At 42.2% G+C, this 19736-nt stretch overlaps 1 protein-coding gene across 1 annotated transcript; it reads right to left on the minus strand.

Annotated features, from left to right (window-relative positions):
- Positions 1–11022: 11022 nt before the first annotated feature.
- Positions 11023–17410, minus strand: LOC134492447 (sperm acrosome membrane-associated protein 3-like). Its single transcript, XM_063296618.1, has 4 exons — positions 17228–17410; positions 16587–16745; positions 15951–16029; positions 11023–11280 (listed from the first exon to the last, which is right to left on the minus strand). Exons 1-4 carry the CDS (start codon positions 17364–17366, stop codon positions 11214–11216), a joined length of 444 nt encoding a protein of 147 aa, XP_063152688.1. The 5' UTR covers positions 17367–17410; the 3' UTR covers positions 11023–11213.
- Between the last annotated feature and the right edge of the window lie 2326 nt (positions 17411–19736).

A 19736-nucleotide genomic window follows, 5' to 3' on the forward strand; every position in this document is an offset into this window, starting at 1 on the left:
CACTATGCATGCTTCCACATGCACGCATGCACACCCACATGCACACAGACCTCCAGGTCAGGTTTGCACTTCCCTCAAACCATCACATGCTTAGCTTTCTTTGCATAGCCCCAGTGATACAGTGGTTAGACTAGGAGCAGGAAGACCCACGGGCTTGTCCAGCTGCAGCCACAGAAGCTCACTGGGTGGCTTTGGGTGAATCCTTTTCTCTCAGCCCAAACTACCTCACAGGGTTGCTGTTCTGAGGAAAATTGCAGAAGGGAAGGCTATGTATATTGCCTCAAGCTTCTGAAGGAAATGCATCATATAAATAAAAATCAGCATTTTTTAAAAAGCCGTTATATTTCATAAATCCTTTATGGTTTAGTGTGTCGTGCATTCCCCCCATTGTGGTCTGTTCAGTAAACATGGTGGAACAAACCATGCCTAATCCAGTGTCAGAATCCAGTTTCCATAAAACAGTGAGAGAATAAACAACACTGTAGCATATCAAGTATTCCAGACTATCAACTAGATTGGACTTTTGCTCTAAAATTTTGAAGACATTTTGGAGGGGAAAATCAGTCTCACCCTGAATCCAAGTTTCTTGTCTTACCAAATGTGCATGCAGGTGGCATTTTAGGAAATGTTGTGGTTGTAGTTAGCAGGGAGCCTGCTTATTTAGGACTTGGGAGCCTTGGGGACCAAAACCCCATTTAGCTAGGAAGCGAAGTGTGACCATAGTCGTTACTATCTTTCCACCTGATCAGCCTAACATGATTGTTGTGAGTTGCACCAAACTCCTTGGGATAAAACTCAACAACGCTCAGTATATTTCAACCTATTTTAGCACAGAGTGAGATGCTCAGTTGAACAGTTAGGGCAGCATTCTGTGGGGATCTGCCCCTGGCAAATGAGGAACCTCTGGAAATTTAGGGAAAACCCAAAGAGAAACAGGAACTATGAATCTTCCAATTGATTCTCTAGAAATACCAGCATTACTTGAACTGCCATCTCGGAGAGGTTCAAGCAGATCTGTATCTCTGGCTGCAATTCAGCAATTCAATGCAGGCGTATCGGGACATAGCTTCTGTTGGGAGCAGATGGACTGACTTCAAAAATAAATCTGCTTGGAAAGCTAAAGACTTAACAAGAATGTGAAGCTGGGCCTTGCTCAAGGAATACCCAAAATGTTCCAACTGATTGCAACTGGAGTGGCAAGTTCTTCGCTTCCAGCTTGCCTGGATCCTTCTTACTTCTAGTTGGATGTGTTGATTTCCAGATCAATGTTTAGATTGCAAGGCTGTTTTCTACGATCTACTCTGATTTTATACTTCGTTACCTAGAAAAAGGCTCTAGTTAGTTGCAGGCAAAAGTTGCTCAGATAAAATGGAACATGTTAGCTATGAGAGTCCCTCTTTGGGGGACATGGGCGGTGACAGAAATTTGAAATATATATAAATAAATAAATAAATAAATAATCCATTTCTGTGTTACTGCTTTTGGGCTCAAGCTATGTTCCCTCAGAAACAGAATTTGCAAGCTACCAGATTTCTGCACAGAGTGCAGAGCTTTGCCTTAAAAAAAAAAAATCTCTGTAGCTGCTGTTCTTAGCTCTAAGAGGTAAGTTTCCATTTGATGCCAACTTGTAGTAGAATTGAGGTTTGATTTCAGCCCAGAAATTGTGTGCGTGTCAGGAACAAATGATCAGGCCCTTTGCCTTCCCTCTACATCGCTTAAAAAACTGTGCCTGCTCATTCAATCCTCAACCTCCTATAGCTGAGCAGGAAGATCTGCATTCACCAGGATGTGAGTAAAATCCTCTGTGGAGCTCTAAGGAATGAAAGCCCGCATCTCAAAACCCAGAACAGCCCCTTTCAAACCTCGCAGCCAGGAAGACATGTCCAGGGATTTGCGGGGAAGCAGTGTCACTGAACACTTCCTTACATGCATTTGTGATGCATCTTTGTCAGTTGGGATTTTCGTTCCTCAAAGCAGTGTTTCTTAAGCTGTTTCTGCCTGTGGCCCCCTTCTGACCCCAGTTTTCTCCTGTGGTCCCCCTGTCCAGGTCCCATTACTGGTGAAAAAGATCACCGCTTACACACTTAGCTTGTAAATAGAATATATGTTTTTATTTATAAAAAAAATTAATAATGCAGTTTACAATACACAATTACATACAAGGTTGTACTGTTAGTGTAATTTATTAGTCAATGTGACCCTTGGGACAGTAACTGGTGCATTTTCTGGCATCAACAAGGCAGTATTTGCAACATAATACACTTTGCTTTTCTGTGGTCTCCTCGGCACATGTCATGGCTTCCGTTGCATGTTTTTCATCTGTGGCCCTCTTGAAATAGCTTAGCCCCGCCCCCCGCCCCCCAGTTGAGAACCACTGTCTTAAAGCCAGCAGTGCTGTCTGGCAACTCTGAATGTAATGGTCATACGCTCCCTTTCCTCTTTAGATAGCAATGAATGTTACCTCACTTCCTTCACAATGTGGTAAACCAGCTCTGGTCATTGAGCTGAGTGGAATTCTTCACTTCTTCCAGCAAATTCTGTTCTGAGCACTTAAAATCTTCTCATGAACTCTTGGTGCATATAGCTGAACTGCATTCCTTTCAAGGAGAATCTACCCATTTTCAGGTAATAGGTGAGCTCTGTAATTCCAGAAGTGAAAAATGGAGGGGAAAAAAGCAAGTGCACTCACACACACATACACACACACAGAGAGACACACATATTTGGGGATGTGCACACGCACACACACACACAGACATATTTAGGAATGTATATAACCTAGCTGTTTTATCAGATGGATACCCCTCTCGAAGAAGACTACAATGTACTAGGAAACACTCCTGCACAAGAGCCAGTGAAACCAACAGGAGATGTGCAATAGTCTTACTCCCTTCCACTGAGGTTGCAAAAGAGAATTCCTGGAGGATGCAATTGTGCAATTTTGCTTGGCACTCCAATATTATGTTGGGGAAAAGGAAGATCCGGTGTGTAAGATCTCATTGCCTTCAAAGGTGCCCTCGGGCAAGCTGACCACAACCCCAGATGGTTGATCTAGGAAATACAGCACTGGCAGTTACTTCTAGGGCAGTTATAAAGATGAGTGAGACATTCCACATTCTTTGTATACTCAAAGGGAACAAAAGGTTACAGTATTAAGGGAGATTGGGTTGGATTGGATCCAATCTTAGTCACACTTGATCCCCGTTTACATCAATGTGAAGTCATGACTAACTTAGATCTCATGTATTACTTCAAGATTTAAACATGGTTCTACTTGCATTAGAACCAATGTGTTCAATTTATATGAAATTCCATATTAATCTTACCATCTGCCTTCTCCCATTGGCATTCAACCAAGCATTTCATTTCTGCAGGCATGCTTTTTCCCTGACCTTCCCCAGCCCTCCTCCCCCTTCCTAGTTCAAATCTCACCTTTACTGATCTGGCATTCATACTATTTAATTCAAGATGCAGGCAGGTTGTGGTTTGTTGTGGGGAAAGGCAGTCTGCACACATTCAGAAGCAACTCTTCTCCTCACCCATCTGCCAGTATGTTGAACATCAGAAACATACTAAATCAGGTCAGAAGTCCATCCAGTAATTTTGTATTTTCTAAAGTTCCCAATCAGATCATTCAAAACAACAACAACAACAAAAACACATTAGGCATGATGGTTCCCCATTAAAAAAATCAAATCAAATCATAGTGAAACGCTAACTCTGGACCTGGAGCTTACATATAGCCCTTATGATTGGTCATCCTTCATAATTTGTTTAATACACTTTTAAAGCAGTTACCACATCTTGTGGCAATACATCCCATACTTATGCATTGAAGAAGTCCTTTCCTTAGTCAGAGGGGAGCAAGGGGTTGACTAGTCAGCACTTTAGCAATCTTGCCCACGTGGCCCATTTGTGTATTGAGAACAATGCTAGACTGAAACAGGGAGATTGAGTTCAAATTCTCACTCAACCAGGAAATGCACTGGGAGATGTTAGACCATGCACTGTGTCTCAGCCTAACCAACCTCACAAGGTTGCTATGAAGATAAAACACCAGCAGCAGGACAATCATAAATGCCAACTTGAATCTTGGATTGAAGGGTGTAAGATGGAATAAAAATCTGAAGAAAATTTGGACAAAACCCAGGGAATTTGCTTTTACAGTATAATCCATGTTGATTTCATTGCATTTTCATTTCCCCTTCCTTACACCCCCACCCCCTCCAGTGGCTCAAGAATAGGCTCAAATAAAGCGAGCAGGAGAAGAGAACCCACTAGATGACTCCAATATAAAGGGAGAAAGAAAGGGCTGTGATACTTTAAGATCACAGTTCTATACACTTAACTAGAAGGAGGTCTTTGGAATTCAGTGGATGTATTTTTCAGTAGGCATGGTTTGTGCTGCAAACAATCTTTTGTTGATCATGGACTGGGTTAAAATAAACCAGTTGGGCTTTTTTTTCAAGACCAAATAGTCCTCTGCTTCCATCTCCACCCCTCTGTTTGGGTCATGGGTAGCTGAGTTTCTGAACTTCCACAACTCATCCTTAGTCTTTGGTGTTGTGTTCTTCCCAAACTATAGAAAGAAAATCAGGACATGCCTTATTCTTTTTAAGATGAAGGCATAAAATCCTGATACAGAGCATTTGTTCTAACTTCTCAAAACTTGCATATTCTAATAAGGGAGAAAATAGATGCCAATGGTCACTCATCTTCTAATATACCACATCATCCAGACCCCACTGAAATGGCAAAAATTAACTTTCTTTGTGAGGCTGGAAGAAACACTTCAGATCAGGCAGTGATCCCTGAATCACTGAAGGCATAGTTGTATTGATGGATTTCCTGGGGGGGGGGGAGAATTAGGGGGCATGGATGTAAAACCCATCAAGCCAAGGTTTCTCAACTGTACATTGCCCCAAAGAGCAACAGAATTTCATGCTGGCCCTGAGCTTCATATAGGAGAATGATGCTCCTGGATGTATTGGAACTACAAGGCCCAATTCTGGAATTTCTAGTTCCAACACATTTGGGTCACAAGGTCACTGCCATAGAACAAGGAACTCCCCCACCCCATACCATATGGTGGACCTCCAGGGGCTCATAGAGCAAACAGAAATGAAACCTTCTATGCCCCATACAAATTACAGAAAACAACTGAATCTGTAAAACAGTAGTTTCCAACTTTGAGTTGTTTGGATATGTTGAGTTTGGCTAGGAACAATGAGAGTTGACATTCAACACATCTGGAGGACACTAGTGTGAGGAAGACTGCTATAAAGTTTAAAACTTACCACTCTCCAGGAATCTCAAAGATGCTGCATCTACTTTCTGTGCAAGGTTTAAGCAGTGGCAAGAAACAAGCAGTGTTCATTTTTTCTACACTCCAGTGCTACAGATGCTTGCTCAGACCCATTTCATTCAAAAGGACTTAGCTCATGATAACAGTCTGTAAGATTGTATCATTAATTGTCAAGTAAAAAATTGCCAGTCTCTTGAAAAACAATTCTGAGAGAAGCAAAGGTTTGGGGGCATGCTATAAACAGAGTGCAACTGAAAGCAAAGAATGGAAATAGAGTAGAAAGAAATAATTAGGAGTACTCACTATTCCTCATTAACCCATGGAGTCATTCCTGAAAAAGTTTGTCTGGTTTTTTTGCAGGTAAACAAAGAAATAGCAAAAATTGTATTGTTGAGCTAGTTGGATAAATTTCCATTGCCAAAAAGTCTCACTATAAACTGAAGACCCTGGCTAAAGAAGAGTTTTGTAATTTCTGGTAGGCCTCTATCTTAGTTATCACAATTGGAAGAAATTTTAATTTATTTAACTTTCCTTGATTCATGATGCTGTAACCAATTTATATTCCTAGGAAAAAGGAAAAAATCCATTAATTCAAGGATAGAACACTTCACATGAATTCTGTAGTAGAACGGATCTCTAGAAAGGAACCTATGTCACTTTGCTATGACAACTGGAGGACTAATATAAATTATCTGGGCTTTATCTTTTACAGTTAAGCACTTACATCAGAAGAATGCTGTAGAATAGACTGAAGATGAATAAAATGAGCAAGTTTATACAAACATACAGTATTATTTGAGCTAAATTTCTATATTCTTGGCCTTTTCAAATGGTTTTTTATGAGATATTTGTCAAACCAATCTGGGAAGGATGTATCCCTACTTTACCAAAATACATATACATGTAAGCATCAGTTGTAGCTGGGGAGTGACAACTGTTTTGGCCATAGAAGGTTAAAATGTCTTAAGGGTCATGGATGAGCCCCAAAGGTTGAGTCCCCCTCTTACCCTCCCCCTTTAACTTTGCCCCAGTACTTTTACCTGGCCTTTTCAAGTGCTACAAAATGATGAGATTTGGCATGATCACCTAAATATCTGTAAAACAAAGGCATTCCTCAAGCACCAGGCTAAAGAAAGACTGGCCCATTGGAATGGAATGGGCGGGCATATTCATGCCTGGGGCTTCCTGTATCATCCACCTTCCTGGATGGGTGGGGGGCCTGCTTGACCCATTGTCTCTAGCAATGGATTGAGCTATCTGCCCTCCATCAACTCTTTGATTGTTTTACCTCCTTCCCCTAATCCACTCCTTGATCAGGCAAGGGTTTGGTCAGGGGAGGGGAAAATGTGGGTGGGGAAGGGATCACAGCTCTTGAACTTGATTGGAGGAAGAAAGCCAATGGAGGGAAGTTATGAGCCAATGGCACCCCAGAAGTCCCAGGCTTTATAAAGCGCGGCGCACTGGGTAGACAGCACAGGATCCCAAAGGAGAGAGATCACTGCTGGGCTTGCGGCGGCTGGTAAGCGTGAGCGGAGAAGCGGGCTCTGGGGGGCGCTGCCTTGGAAGGCTCTTCCAATTGGAAAGGGTAGAGTGGATCTCGGGGGGAGCCACGCGGGAGATTTAAATTCCTGGGATTCTTAAAAGAGTTCTGGCGGTGGGGCGGGAAGGGTGGGAGGCTTGCAGGGCCAGCCCGACAGAGCTGCTGGGCTTGTTATCTCCGATCTCCCAGAGCACGTGAGACCTTCCAGGTTACCTATCTTTTGACCTTCCAAAACTATTTATGGGACCGGGTGGAGGGGAGGCGAGCTGGAAGCGGAAATTGGTACCCTGTAAGAGTTTTTTGGTTAGTGGGAGGAGAGTCGGGCCCATGCAGATGACACATCTTTTTCTCTTTTCAACCCCAACTCTTCCTCAAGACCCCGTCAATGTAGCTGCCGCCCGCGCTTGAATGTTGACAACACAAAACGGCAGACGCCCGATTCCTCCAAATGGTGGGTTTCTCGACGGCAGGAGGGATGCGAAGGTGATACGCGGGCAATTGGGGGAGGGGGGACCTGGGAAAGGGGAAAGCTGTGAAGGAGCCCCTCTTGAGTTGCGTTGGGGACCACGTGGCTGGTCACAGATGAGCTTTGAGGTCTTTGTGGGGCGGGTTAAGTGTCCTAGATCGCTGCAACATGGGTGGAAGGGGGAACCTGCAGATCTGAAATTAAAGGACCCCTAAAGGCATTTCAAGCGGATGAGGGCGCGGTGTGGTCCTGCGCATTTGAAAAGCATTTTTCCGCTGCCTCGACGCCACCAATATAGTGGCACTGCCTTGTAATCTTTAAGAACCTGAGAAAGTGCTTCCTTGTATTGGCGACGTCTTGGTCAGATTGTCTCCATTGCAGGCCGGTGCGTGTGTGTGAGACTCATCTTCACCATTGTGCGGGAAAGGGCCTTTCGATGACTTAAAATGTTAAAAACTTCCTCCTCATCTAACCAGGTACCTTGAGCCATCCGCCGTCCATTAACCGTACGGGCTCTAGGTAGTGCGGCCCGTTTCGGTGTAGCTCCCCTAATGGTAGAAAACGGGAGTGGCGGCCTTACGCAACGCAACTTTTTTTAAGAGGGCCAAGTCGCGCGTATTTATCCGCATCCATATTTAGCGGCAGCGGATGCACACGTGTTTCGAACCGTCCCACGTAGGCGATCCTTTTGAGCCGATGGTATGATCGTGTTTGTTTGGTCATCCCAAGACCTTCCGCGGCGCCGCCATTGGCTCAACAAACTAGGGGCTGAGCGCTGAGCAGAACCACGGGCCGGCTATTTGTATGGAATCTCGACTCCCAAATAGGCGGCCTGTGGGGAAGCGCCGCGCCCATGATCGTTTTGAATCCTGGCTTTATTTTGTAGGTTGTTTTGTAAGCTTCTTTCTTTCAGGAGGGGAATATAGGGCTTGCCATTTTCGAGGTCTAGTAAATGTTGACCAAAAGAGGCCTCCTGAAGCTCACGCAGACAGTGGCACTTTCTTGTAGTAATAAATTCAATTAAGTGCTATATTGTTTGTGTGGGATTTGGGCCTGGCGGAGCAACAGGTCCTTGGATGAGCCTCCCAACTTTACAAACTGCAGGAAGAGAGTGGTTGAGTTGCTGAGATCAACCTCTGTAGAAAAGCCTGCATCTTCCTGCCTTGCTTCCCTTAACTCTAAAAGGGAATGGAGAAGAGGTGTATTTAATCTGTAATGCTGTCTCTTTTCCTCCATGTTTCTGTCTGCAGAACTCAAGCCAAGAATCTACCATACAGCATCTAAGTGATCCAGTGGAACCTCCCATCTCACTGACTGAGCCTTGCCCAGACATGGGCACTTTCTTTTTCTCTACTCAGGAAAGTGCTACATTGTTTGGGTGAGACTCTGGCTCAGGTTGACTCCAAATTGGACTATGCTTGGAATGTCTTGATTTTTTTTCTGCTGTCCTCTTTTTGCTACCTGTGAGGTGTCCACAGTTCCTGGAGGCAACTTCACCAGGAGTGCTTCTGTGTCATACCGTGCTCCTAAGTGCTCCGTGATGAAGTGGTTTCTAGGTGGCTCAAACATCCATCATGGCATAACTTGCTGCACAACCTTCCCCTGGCTGGGTGCTGCTCAAACTTTAGCACTTTCCTGTTAAGCAACTTAGGGTAAGTGCTACATTGTTTGGGTAGCTCCCAGCCAGCACTTCCCAAGTGTCCTTGTGGACAAGATATCACTCAATAAAGCCTCCCTTTCTAGAACTGTCTTTCTGCACAAAAGAGGAGTATATATAATTTTATTAAACTTCTGATCTGTAGCAGCAGGCTAACAACAGTGTATTGCCTTGAATTGCATGTAAAAGGTCAAAACTAAAATCTGGAGTCAACTTTCAATATTAGTATGCTGTTGTAAGCTATGAATAAAATGATATATTGGCAATAATCCTGTCTTTTGTATGTTTAGAAAGCAAGGTTGCTCATGGGTAACAGGAGGAACAGTGAGGGGACCCTTTACTCCATAATGTGCTTCTTGCCTTCATTTTAAAAGGCAAAAATCTGAATTAAAAGGTTCAGATTTCATTTGATAATGGCAGCATGGCCCTAGGGCTGGAGTTGGCATCAGACCAATCTTGCCCTGTGTCCAATTCCAATGTACAGATGCTTATCCCATAACTGGCTTTCTAAGGTTCCACTACCAAATTCTGGTTGGAAAATGTTCATATGCATTAATTTCATCTGAGCTGTAGTTCAACATGGATGTGTCCCTTTATCCATTTGTCATATACCATATCAACATGGGTAAGTTTTGTGTAATCCTTTTGGGCAAGGATCAAGTACATCTTCAATCCATATGTATCAGTTAGGTGATTTGGGGCATTCACTTTGAAATGCAGCATAAATCTACCTAGCTTGCCTTTTTTAATCCAGGCTAGCTTCCAGGGACTCAAATCTTTTGGTCCTTTGGAAGCTCAATTTGGGGTTTGTGGGGGGAGTCTTCCAACTGCTTTTTAATTTTCCTAACAATGCAGTGCCTCAGTTTTCTCCAATGGGCAGCAATAGGAAACTAATTCTCTAAAACTCTTTAGCCCACTAAGCAACCCCCTGCCTGCTTAGTATTTCAATTGAGGGATTATCTGGAAATCCCAGGGCAGTAGGCCAGGGTGGGAAGAAGTTCCAATAGAGGACAAGCTCCCTGAGCTTGGTTGCTTGCTTGCAGACATTTCATTACCTGACTAGGTACCGGTGCTAGTGTGAGTGGGGTTTGTTACCTACCAGCAGGGAAAACTACTGCAAGCCCATCTGCAAGCAAGCCCATCTACAAGCAAACAACCAAGCTCAGCGCCAAGAACTCAAGAGCAAATCATTGAATAACTACTGTATTTACTTTATAATCTCAAAACTCTAGGTGTGCATTATCACTCCCCTGGCTATGTTCCCTGGGGATGAGTTAATCCCTACCTGTGGAGTTCTACAGCTCAGGGCTGACAAGGCTGTTGCTCTGTATTGAGTTTAATATTCAAAGGAAAACCTTCGAACACAAGATTATGTGAAGCATAAATTGATAAATTTCAGGAATGGGAAATAATCAGACAAAATGGCATACTGGGTTTAACCATTTTTGGGCAACCCTCTATACCTAGTGAGCACAATTTATGGAGGATTTAATTCCAAAAGACCTAGTAAAATGGCTTGAAAAAGACTTGGAGCAATAACATCTCCAAGAAACTGGACATACAACTTCACTGCAGTCCCAATATTGGTGAGCTGTGGCCTTAAAGCAAAATTCTGAACTGGATGGATCATAATTGCACTCAGATACCACTCAAGTAGAAGTTTTCAAACTTTCTACTTTAAACATTTTCCATACTGAGTTGCTTCATGATGGGATCATGCATGTTCATGCATGGAACTCCCTACACATAGTTTGGGTTTCCAGGTCCTACCCTCAGCTCCCATTCACCACTGGCTCATCCTGATAAGTCTGCTTCACCTTCACTGAATGTAAAGCACATCAGAACAACTACCTCACAGCACCTTTTATCTCTTGCAAGATACGGCTACCCCTGTAGAAATTTATAATACACTTTCTTGGGAGAAGGCTAGTCTTTTTTTTTCCCAAAGAAGTTTGTCTGGCAATTTTGATCTTTCATCTGAAAACTGGAACATCACAAATCCCAGCCCAAACTTACATGAGTTTTTAATAGATGTCATTTCAATCACATTGTTTGAGCTTTTTTATACCACAAGATCTCTTTCTGAGAGTCCAAGCTACAATCACCCTTCTTGTAAGGGACAGTCCAGAGTTTTTAAAAAAATGTATCCAAGAAGGGTTGTTTAGCTTCAGGAAGGCAACAGTCCCAGGGCTCTTAAAGCATTTTTCATGGCCTTCAGTATCCTTTTTCTCTTGGTCTCTCTTTCTCATGGATTGCATCCTTTCACCCAGGCAGACAATTGTAGACCTTCACAATTTTCTCTCCAACCCATCCTGAGAGCGAAGAGGGGAGAAGAGAGGAGAATCTTATTAGCAAATTCAACCTAAGTAAATAATACCCAAAGAAAGCGTACAGTTACCCTTCATATAATCTCTAAAAACAGAAGAGCAGTAGCAGAGCTAAATGAGTGGCTTCTTGGAGAATGCTTAGTTGCTCAACCCAAGAAATGTAAGATGGGCAAGTTTCAATCTGCAGCTTCAGATTATTGCTGGGCCAGCCATCAGGAATTGCATATGCATGCAGTCACACACGCCATACATACAGCATTTTCTCATACCAGACTCTACTCAACCCCCTCAATCTAGCAGGAACTTTGGGAAGAACAAGGAAGAAGTGAATCTTCCATTCAGCAGCAACTTGCTTACAGATTGCTGGACTACCATTGTGAGAAACAAGCAATTATAAGCAGGGATGCTGGAAGGAAGACTAATGTAACCATTACAGGTAGTCCTCATTTAGTGATCACAATTGGGACCGGCAACTTGGTCATCAAGCGAAGTGGTCACTAAGTGAAACCGTGACTGTGCTTATGATCTGACGTCAGCTTTCCTTTGCTTTACATTTCTGCAAAGGTCATAAATGCAAGAATTGGTCGCAAAGTTACTTTTTCATCACCGTTGTAACTATGAACAGTCACTAAACAAGGCAGTTGCTAAATGAGGACTCTATACTGATTGTGAGAATGTGATTAGCTTGGGGATGTATAATGGAAATGTCAAGCTAGAAATGCTGAGATTGTCTGCCCCAGAAATAAAACTCTTATGACTGGCTAGATGGAAGTAGTTACCAGAACTAACCTCAGGCACATGGAATACTACCATAAATTGGGAACCATATAGCAGAACATAATCACTGGAGTGTGATCCAATATATTTTAACCTGAGAAATGCAATTCTGGAATGCTAGATATGAGTTTTCTTTGGCTGATGAACTTTGGGGAATGGAAAAAGCCTGTGTGCAACAGCTGTGTTATCCTAGATGGTCAACAAACTTTCATCTGTCTCACAAGGTAATTATGGTAGTTGGGAGGATACAACAAGAGGGGAAACATGCTTACTATTCCAGCCTCTTTGGAGGAACAAAATAAAATGGATAAATAACCTGTGGGATAATACGTTATTTTATTTTATTTATCAAATTTTATCACCACCCATCTCCCCCCAAAAGGAGGGGGAGATAGGTGGTGATCAACATCCAAAGCATCGTCAATTATTCAGGTGTTGGGATGTAAATTCTGTGAATCCTACACACTTTCAGAGAAGCCACTAAATGGTGGCACTGAAATAGCCACTGTATGGATACTGATATAGTTGTGTGATTAGTAATTAATTAACATTAACTAAATCCCCAGAGGAAGAAGTTTTTCCAGTAGAATAGGAGAAGATCATACCCATCACATGTCAGCTACAACATTTTTGCAATTGATATGAAAGGTGAAGTCGCTGCAACAAATTAGATTGTTTGAATAGTGCAGATAGAGCATAGGACATTCTGCTCGTCAACTACTGCACTGGAGTTCTTAAAAGAATAGTATAGGGAGCTACCATATCTAGCCTGCAAAAAAATCCATATGTCCACTAGATGGCAGCCAAGAGACAGGGGAAATTCTATGCTGCTTGTTCCCCCCACCCGCCCATCCCTGTCTCCCAGCAGATGATAACCCTACAGGTAAGCAATTTATAGATCTTTAGATGCTTTCTAGCTACAGTGTTTAGTACTATTACCAGTACTGACAACCAGTAAGACTGTTAATATGTTTATTTAATCAAATGTATGGAAAGATTAAGTTAGTTTACTGAGATAACTTTGAAAAGACTGCAGGAAAAAAAATCCAGTGATTTTCAGCCATTGTGTTCTGTTTTCATGAGCATGAAATTCCAAGTCTGTTATTCAGAAATGTACTCAGTGAACAAGGAATTTTCATTTTGATATTTTCATACTTTCTTTTTTTTTTTTTAAAAATTGTCCTCTGCTTCAAGTTATTTTTTGGCATTATTTTAGTATAATATATATACAGTTCATTTTCTTTCTGTTAGATTATGCTTTTGCTATTTTCACTTATTCCTTGGTTATTGTCCAGAAAAAAGTAAGCTTCATTAATTAATATTCAGCATAGCCTACTCCAACCCATTACCCTCCAGATGTGTTTGGTTTTGATTCCCAAATCCAGACAACATGGACTGGCCTATCTGAAAGGCACCAAGTTGGAGAAGGCTGGTCCAGAAGATGGAAGTAGCAACAGAGATTGGATATGAGGACTGTTCTGTGTTTAAAAAGTCCTCTGTGAGACAATAGCTATAGGTTGTATGCTCCTATTTTGTTTTTGTTTTGTTTGGGTTGACTTCAACCCTCTGCCCCAAACATTATGTTTTCAGTTGAATGAAAATATTAATTTCTCATTTTTAAAAAATAATTTGCGGGGCTTAGATGTAAAGTATGCTGTGCACTTTTTTTTTTTTTCAAAAACCACTGTCTCCTGATCAGGATTGCCCAGGCCAACCCAACTGCTGCTCAAAAGACATGTCGGTTGACGGGGACTAGAAGGCGTGCCTTCTCAGCTGTAGCACCTGCCCTCTGGAATATTCTCACTACAGAGATTAGGATGTCCACAACCCTGTTGGCCTTTCGTAAGGGCGTGAAGGCCTGGTGATATGCCTGGGCCTAGGGCCCCAAGTGTGTGAATGTTTCTTGGTTATATTAATATCCTGTTTCTTGGTTATATTAATATCCATGTATTGCTTACTTGGTGGCCATGTATATTTATTTTGTATTTTAATTGTTTTAATTGTTTTATAGTTTTTATTGTTGTAAGCCGCTCAGAGTCACTTGCTGAGATGGGTGGCTATAGAAATCAAATAAATAAATAAAAATAAACAACATTTCAATTAGTAAAATGTTGATTTTATATATCAAGTTTTGCTCCTCTAATACTAAGAGTTACAAAACTATTGCATTTGCAGTAAGCCCATTTTCACAGTGATTAAACAATTCTGTGTGTGTGTGTGTGTGTGTGTGTGTGTCTTTGAGGCAGTGTTGACTCCTGGCAACTGCCTGAAATAGTCCCTGCAGTTTTCTTGGCAAGGTTTTTTGGAAGTGGTTTGCCCTTGCCTTCTACCTAGAGCTGAGAGTAAGTTGACTGGCTCAAGGTCACCCAGCTGGCTTTGTGCCTAAGGCAGAACTAGAGCTCACAGTCTCCCGGTTTCTAGCCTTATGCCTTAACCACTACTTAACCACTACTCCAAACTGTTCTATAAACATGGTGCTACAGTTCTATTGGGAAAATACAGAGGTGTCACAGCATTACTGAAGAAGGAAATTCCACATCTCACAGAACAACATTGCATAGCTCACTGGACAGTTCTAGGCATCAAAGATGCATGGAAAAACGTGTCTCTGTTGAAGGATATAGAAACACCTGTTTGCATAGTATACAGCATGTCATCAGTCAAGAAATGAAGAGTTGAGGAAATGATCCAAATTGCAGAATATGAGACCATTAAACGACACATTTTCAGGTCAAAAGATTAGTTTATAAAGCACTAGTGCAGTATTTCTCAAAGGAGGTTGGGAATGGAATAGCCAAGTACTGTTGAACCCATAAAACTACATTGCTGCTGCAGTTGAAAATGATATTTTGGCTGAATTGGCAGAGATATGCTGTGCTTTTCAACAGAGCTGCATTACGCCAGTTGAGGCTTTGGAGTCTGCTAAGGCCAAGATAGGAAATCGGAGAGCACTGATCACTTTAGCCCCAAAGTGAAAACAATTATTACCCGTGTTGGAATAATGATACTGTTTCGTGATTTGTCCAGTGAGTATGTAACCATCTGGGTGGCCAACATTACAAGAACAAGATTACATTTTTGGTAATGAAGAAATTCAGAATCTGGTGTGTAAGCAGGCAAAGTTTCTGAAATTGTCATTTATGAGTCAGACTCATAATCTAACTTCTGCAGACGAGAAAGACTTATCAGAAGTGAAAATACATATAATGGAAAAGTCAGTGACTTCAGAGCACCGCAAGTTTAAGTTTGTTGTACTGGAAAAGATGAAAATTGGCACACTGGAAACACTGGTTAATGTTTTGTGTGATGCAGGTGCCTCATTTTAGGCATCCAGCACAGATGCTGAGTGAGGTTTCAACTTAATGTACAATCTTAAGACGAAGGTTTAATGGGAGGTTTTCATTGAGAAATGCCAATAGCGTATATGAAATCATATCTAGCTGATGGATTCAAAGTTGACCTTGACTCTGTTTAGTCCTTCTGGAAAAGTGACAAGAACACATGACAAAAACTGAGAAGAACCTACAGTTGTTCGTGCTGATAATAAAAATAATGAATCAGGGATGAAACTGATTAAAAAAACAATATTAAATTCAAGCATTCCTATTTAAGTTACTTTTTAACATTGTTTTGAGCTGCATACTGTATGCATATTTTACATACAGTTATGTTTTCAGTTGAATAAAAATATTAACTTCTCGTTTTTGAAAAATAATTTGCGGGGCTTAGATGTAAAGTATGTTGTGCATTTTTTTTTTCCAAAATCGCTGTCTCCTGATCAGGATTGCCCAAGCCATCCCAACTGCTGCTCAAAAGACATCATGATTTGTGCATCTGCTTGGAGGAGTCATTGCCCCTACCCCAAAAGATTTCTTTACCAGGATCCCAGGCCTCTGGGTCCTCGTGCAATCCGCATGGCACAGACGATATCATCGTTGATATTACTAGTCAGCAGATCTGTAATAACGGAGAAGACGTTATAAGGTGCTGAACTGCAGACTCCTGCTCCTCTAGAAGTGGCCCACAAGCTATGGACTTCCTAGTGGACTTCCTCAACTGCCTGCTTGGGACACTGTTTAGCAGGCCTTCTAACCTGGTCTAAGTTCAGCACATCTCACCCTTAGAGCAGCTCCCAAGCTCTGTGCCAGAGAATGCCAGCATGCAAGGAAAAAAAACGTTTGTACAGCTAGCTTGTAAGTCCTCTGTATAATCAACTGGTGTTGCTTCTATCCAAGCATCTTCTAATAATGGAAGATAATTCTATCAGGTCTTCTCATGTAGCATACTTGAGCCATTCAGTCTTCCCACTGGCAGGTATGCACAGGTCAGTGACTTCCTACCAGAAACAAGGGCAGAATTACCCACTGGGTGGTTAGTCTTACACTCAGTACTAAAAATAAGGGCTGAGCTAGATGGCACAGTCTGCCTTGTAGTGACCTTTTCTGATATGGCTGCAGGGCAGCACAGTTTAATGTTGCAGTATAGAACTGAAGCCAACCCACTTTAGAGCTCACCGCTGCAATGCATTCGGCAGAAGTTTGGTTTAAAGTGTTTGTAATCTTCACACCAAATGCGACTGTTAATCTGAAAGATGCCGTTACTGGTGCTGCCATCGGCTTCATGGTCCACAACAGCTGTGTCAAAGTGGCTCTCATGGAAGGCTAAGCAGATCCCTGTAGTACAAAAAAGAGAAAGGGTACAGGAACTCTCTTTTCCAATTAACACACATTTTGCTCTAGGAAAAGCTTGATGTTGGCACTTGGAAGAGGTATGCTAATTCATTAAGCACTTCTGAATATACAGTAGATCCTTGCTTATTATAATTTGTTTTGGTTCAACTACTCATGGGGATAAGTAAGTCACTAGCTGTTCTTAGACTATGACTTCCATCACCTTATTCATTGGCCATGCTGGCTGGGGCTGATGGAAGCTGGATCCCAATATCTGAAGGGTGACATAAGAGTCTGTTCATTGCCCTTTTTTGGGGGGAAAGATTAAGGTCAACTAGTTTGGACTGTGGTTTGTTTGTTTTTTCTGCTCACATACAACTGTGGAAATAGAATTAGATTTCTAAATACCAGGGGTTCAGCTCTGTACACAAGGATAGCCCTCACCTAGAGGTGGGAAAATGGAGAAGAAAGGATGAAGGACTCACAGTCAGCCAGACTGTACCCACGATATCCCTCCAAGCCAGCTTTCTTCAACACCCGGGCCAATTCACAGCGTCCAAAGATCTTTCCCCTAACACTAAATGAAAGGCACGTGAGGAGAGACAGAAGCAAAATATGCTTCATCCCTAAAAAGACATTGAGTGGAAGAAACACGATCCCAAGTGAAGGGCAGGAGGTTCCAAGATGGCCTATGGGGAAAGAAAGATGCATTATGGACCTTCACGGGCAGTTAGAGATTCAAGTAGCCAGACCATTTAATTGTTTTTTTTCTTTCCCTTGCTTTATGCCTAACTGCTGTGATCTGTCACCTGTGGGCCAACTTAACAAAGTACATCTTTTATTCTGATGCTTCAGGGCTTGCCTTCAAAGGAAATCATCTTGCAATTAATATTTGAAATGTTACAGACAGCAAAAATCTACATTTGTGCTGCAACTTGACTCTTTTCACCTTTTTGTTTCATTTATTTTTCTTTAGAAAATGCAGTTGGCTGTAGAAAACTTGCAGTTTTCCACACAATCACTCATTCTATAGGATTACATACTCCTAAGATCTTGCAGGCCTAATCTTGGCCTGAATTCAAACAGCGTCGTCATTCTACCCATACTTGCTCAAGCATGGTATATGAAGGACATCAAACATGGTAAAGATTTCTGGCAACCCAAAATCTTGGTGAATAGCATTTCATTTCTCCAGTTCACAGATGGAAAACTATTGCCCTCCCCCCTATGCCAGAGAGGGACCCTTGGGGACATCCCCCACCCGAATATTTTGCTGAATGGCAATTCTTAGCATCTTTCATTTAGGCCATATGAATTGGGACTATTTGGAATTGTAGTTCAACTACATCTACAGGCGACAGGTTTCCTATCCAATATTAGTCTTATGTCCCATTTATTCAAAAGAAACTTAGCTCCAGCACTGATGTCCAGTGGTGCTGATAGGTCACTCCTGGCCCTAATTGCCTTCAGGGGTCCTCTTTAGCTGGCTGCGCATATTAGTTCAGTTGCAATCTGCACAACTAACATTTCTCTTCTTCCTTGCCCAAAGTTCTCCATACAACTGCTTCTATGTTCCTGTTACCTTAGAGCAATGTTTCTCAACCTCAGCAACTTCAAGATGTGTGGACTTCAGCTCCCAGAATTCCCCAACCAGCATGTTGAAGTCCACATATCTTGAAGTTGCTGAGGTTGAAAAACACTGCCTTGGGGCAAAAAAAAATCTATGTTGGAAGGAAGGGAGGGAGGGAGGGAGGCTCAGATCAAATACAGTTTCTTATTTTAAACAACTTTAATCATTGCATCATCTTGTTTCCCAACTACTAGAATAATAGGCAGTTTCTGCTGCCCTGATGCATTTACAGCGGTGATTACTTTTCTGTTGTAGCCTTTAATGTAAACATTATAAAATGAGCAATTATAAACATGTATGAATTTGAACAAGTAAAAAAAACCCTTAAATATAAAATGTTCTTTTAAAAATAAGGAAAAAATATCACAATGTACTGTACCAGTGAGCACTAACATCCCATGATAGCTGCTATTTTCATTCCCCTCCACTCTGACTGGTTATTGGGGGTCCCTCAGGAGGTAAGGCCTTAGGCCAACCCATAGCACAGCTCTAACTGCACCACTGCTGGTGTAGGATTATAGGTGGTCTCAGGCTAACGACTGCAAAATGAAGAGGGATCTATGTCAGGCTCATCTTAGCCATGTATTGCCAGCTTTCCTTAGGGAGTTGGGGACAGGCCCCTACCATTTCCAGCCCCTTAAACACATGCAAAAGGCCTAGGCCTACTTCTCTTGCAGAAAAACTACAATTTAGGCATCTAGCTTCATGCACCACTTCCCCTCTGTTTATCTCAGAAAACCACATGTCCATCCCAGAGCAACAGATAAGGGTTTGTCTCAAGAATTCACACCCAGCCTGGGACCTGTACCACCCTCCTGGAGACCCACTTACTGAACAATCACTGAATAAGTTAGAAGAGCACTCCAATTCCCTCTGGGATTGGAGGCAGAAGATTCTAGGTTACAGGTGCTTCTAGAGCCCAACCAGGCTTCTGTGACATCGCACCATGTTGACTTCTAGAACATTCCTTTACTTCTGCCCTGGGCTCTGGTGGCAACTCGCATCCTCTGACAGCCTTTCCTCACCAGGGATGCCTGGCTAGGGCATTAGACACAACCGTTGATATAATGACACCTTATCCTGACATTTTGACTATTCTTTGTGTTTTGCAGTGCAGAAAACAGCAGGATTCATTTGCCTAGACTTTGGCTTGAGGATGAGGCAAGGCCAGTGTCACTGGGACAGGGGATAAAATAAGGATTGAGAAGTCATTTGGTGATACTGTAGCACCATATTGTTGACCATTGTATGGTCCCAGTTCTGCCCATCCCAATATGGTACTCCTTCTGAGCTCCCTCTCTACGTGAAATAGTTTAAGCTCCATAGCTGATATAAGTCAGGATAAGGCAAGCTTTCTCTAAAAA

The sequence above is a fragment of the Candoia aspera genome, chromosome 2, assembly GCF_035149785.1.
Source record: "Candoia aspera isolate rCanAsp1 chromosome 2, rCanAsp1.hap2, whole genome shotgun sequence".
Lineage (NCBI taxonomy): Eukaryota > Metazoa > Chordata > Lepidosauria > Squamata > Boidae > Candoia > Candoia aspera.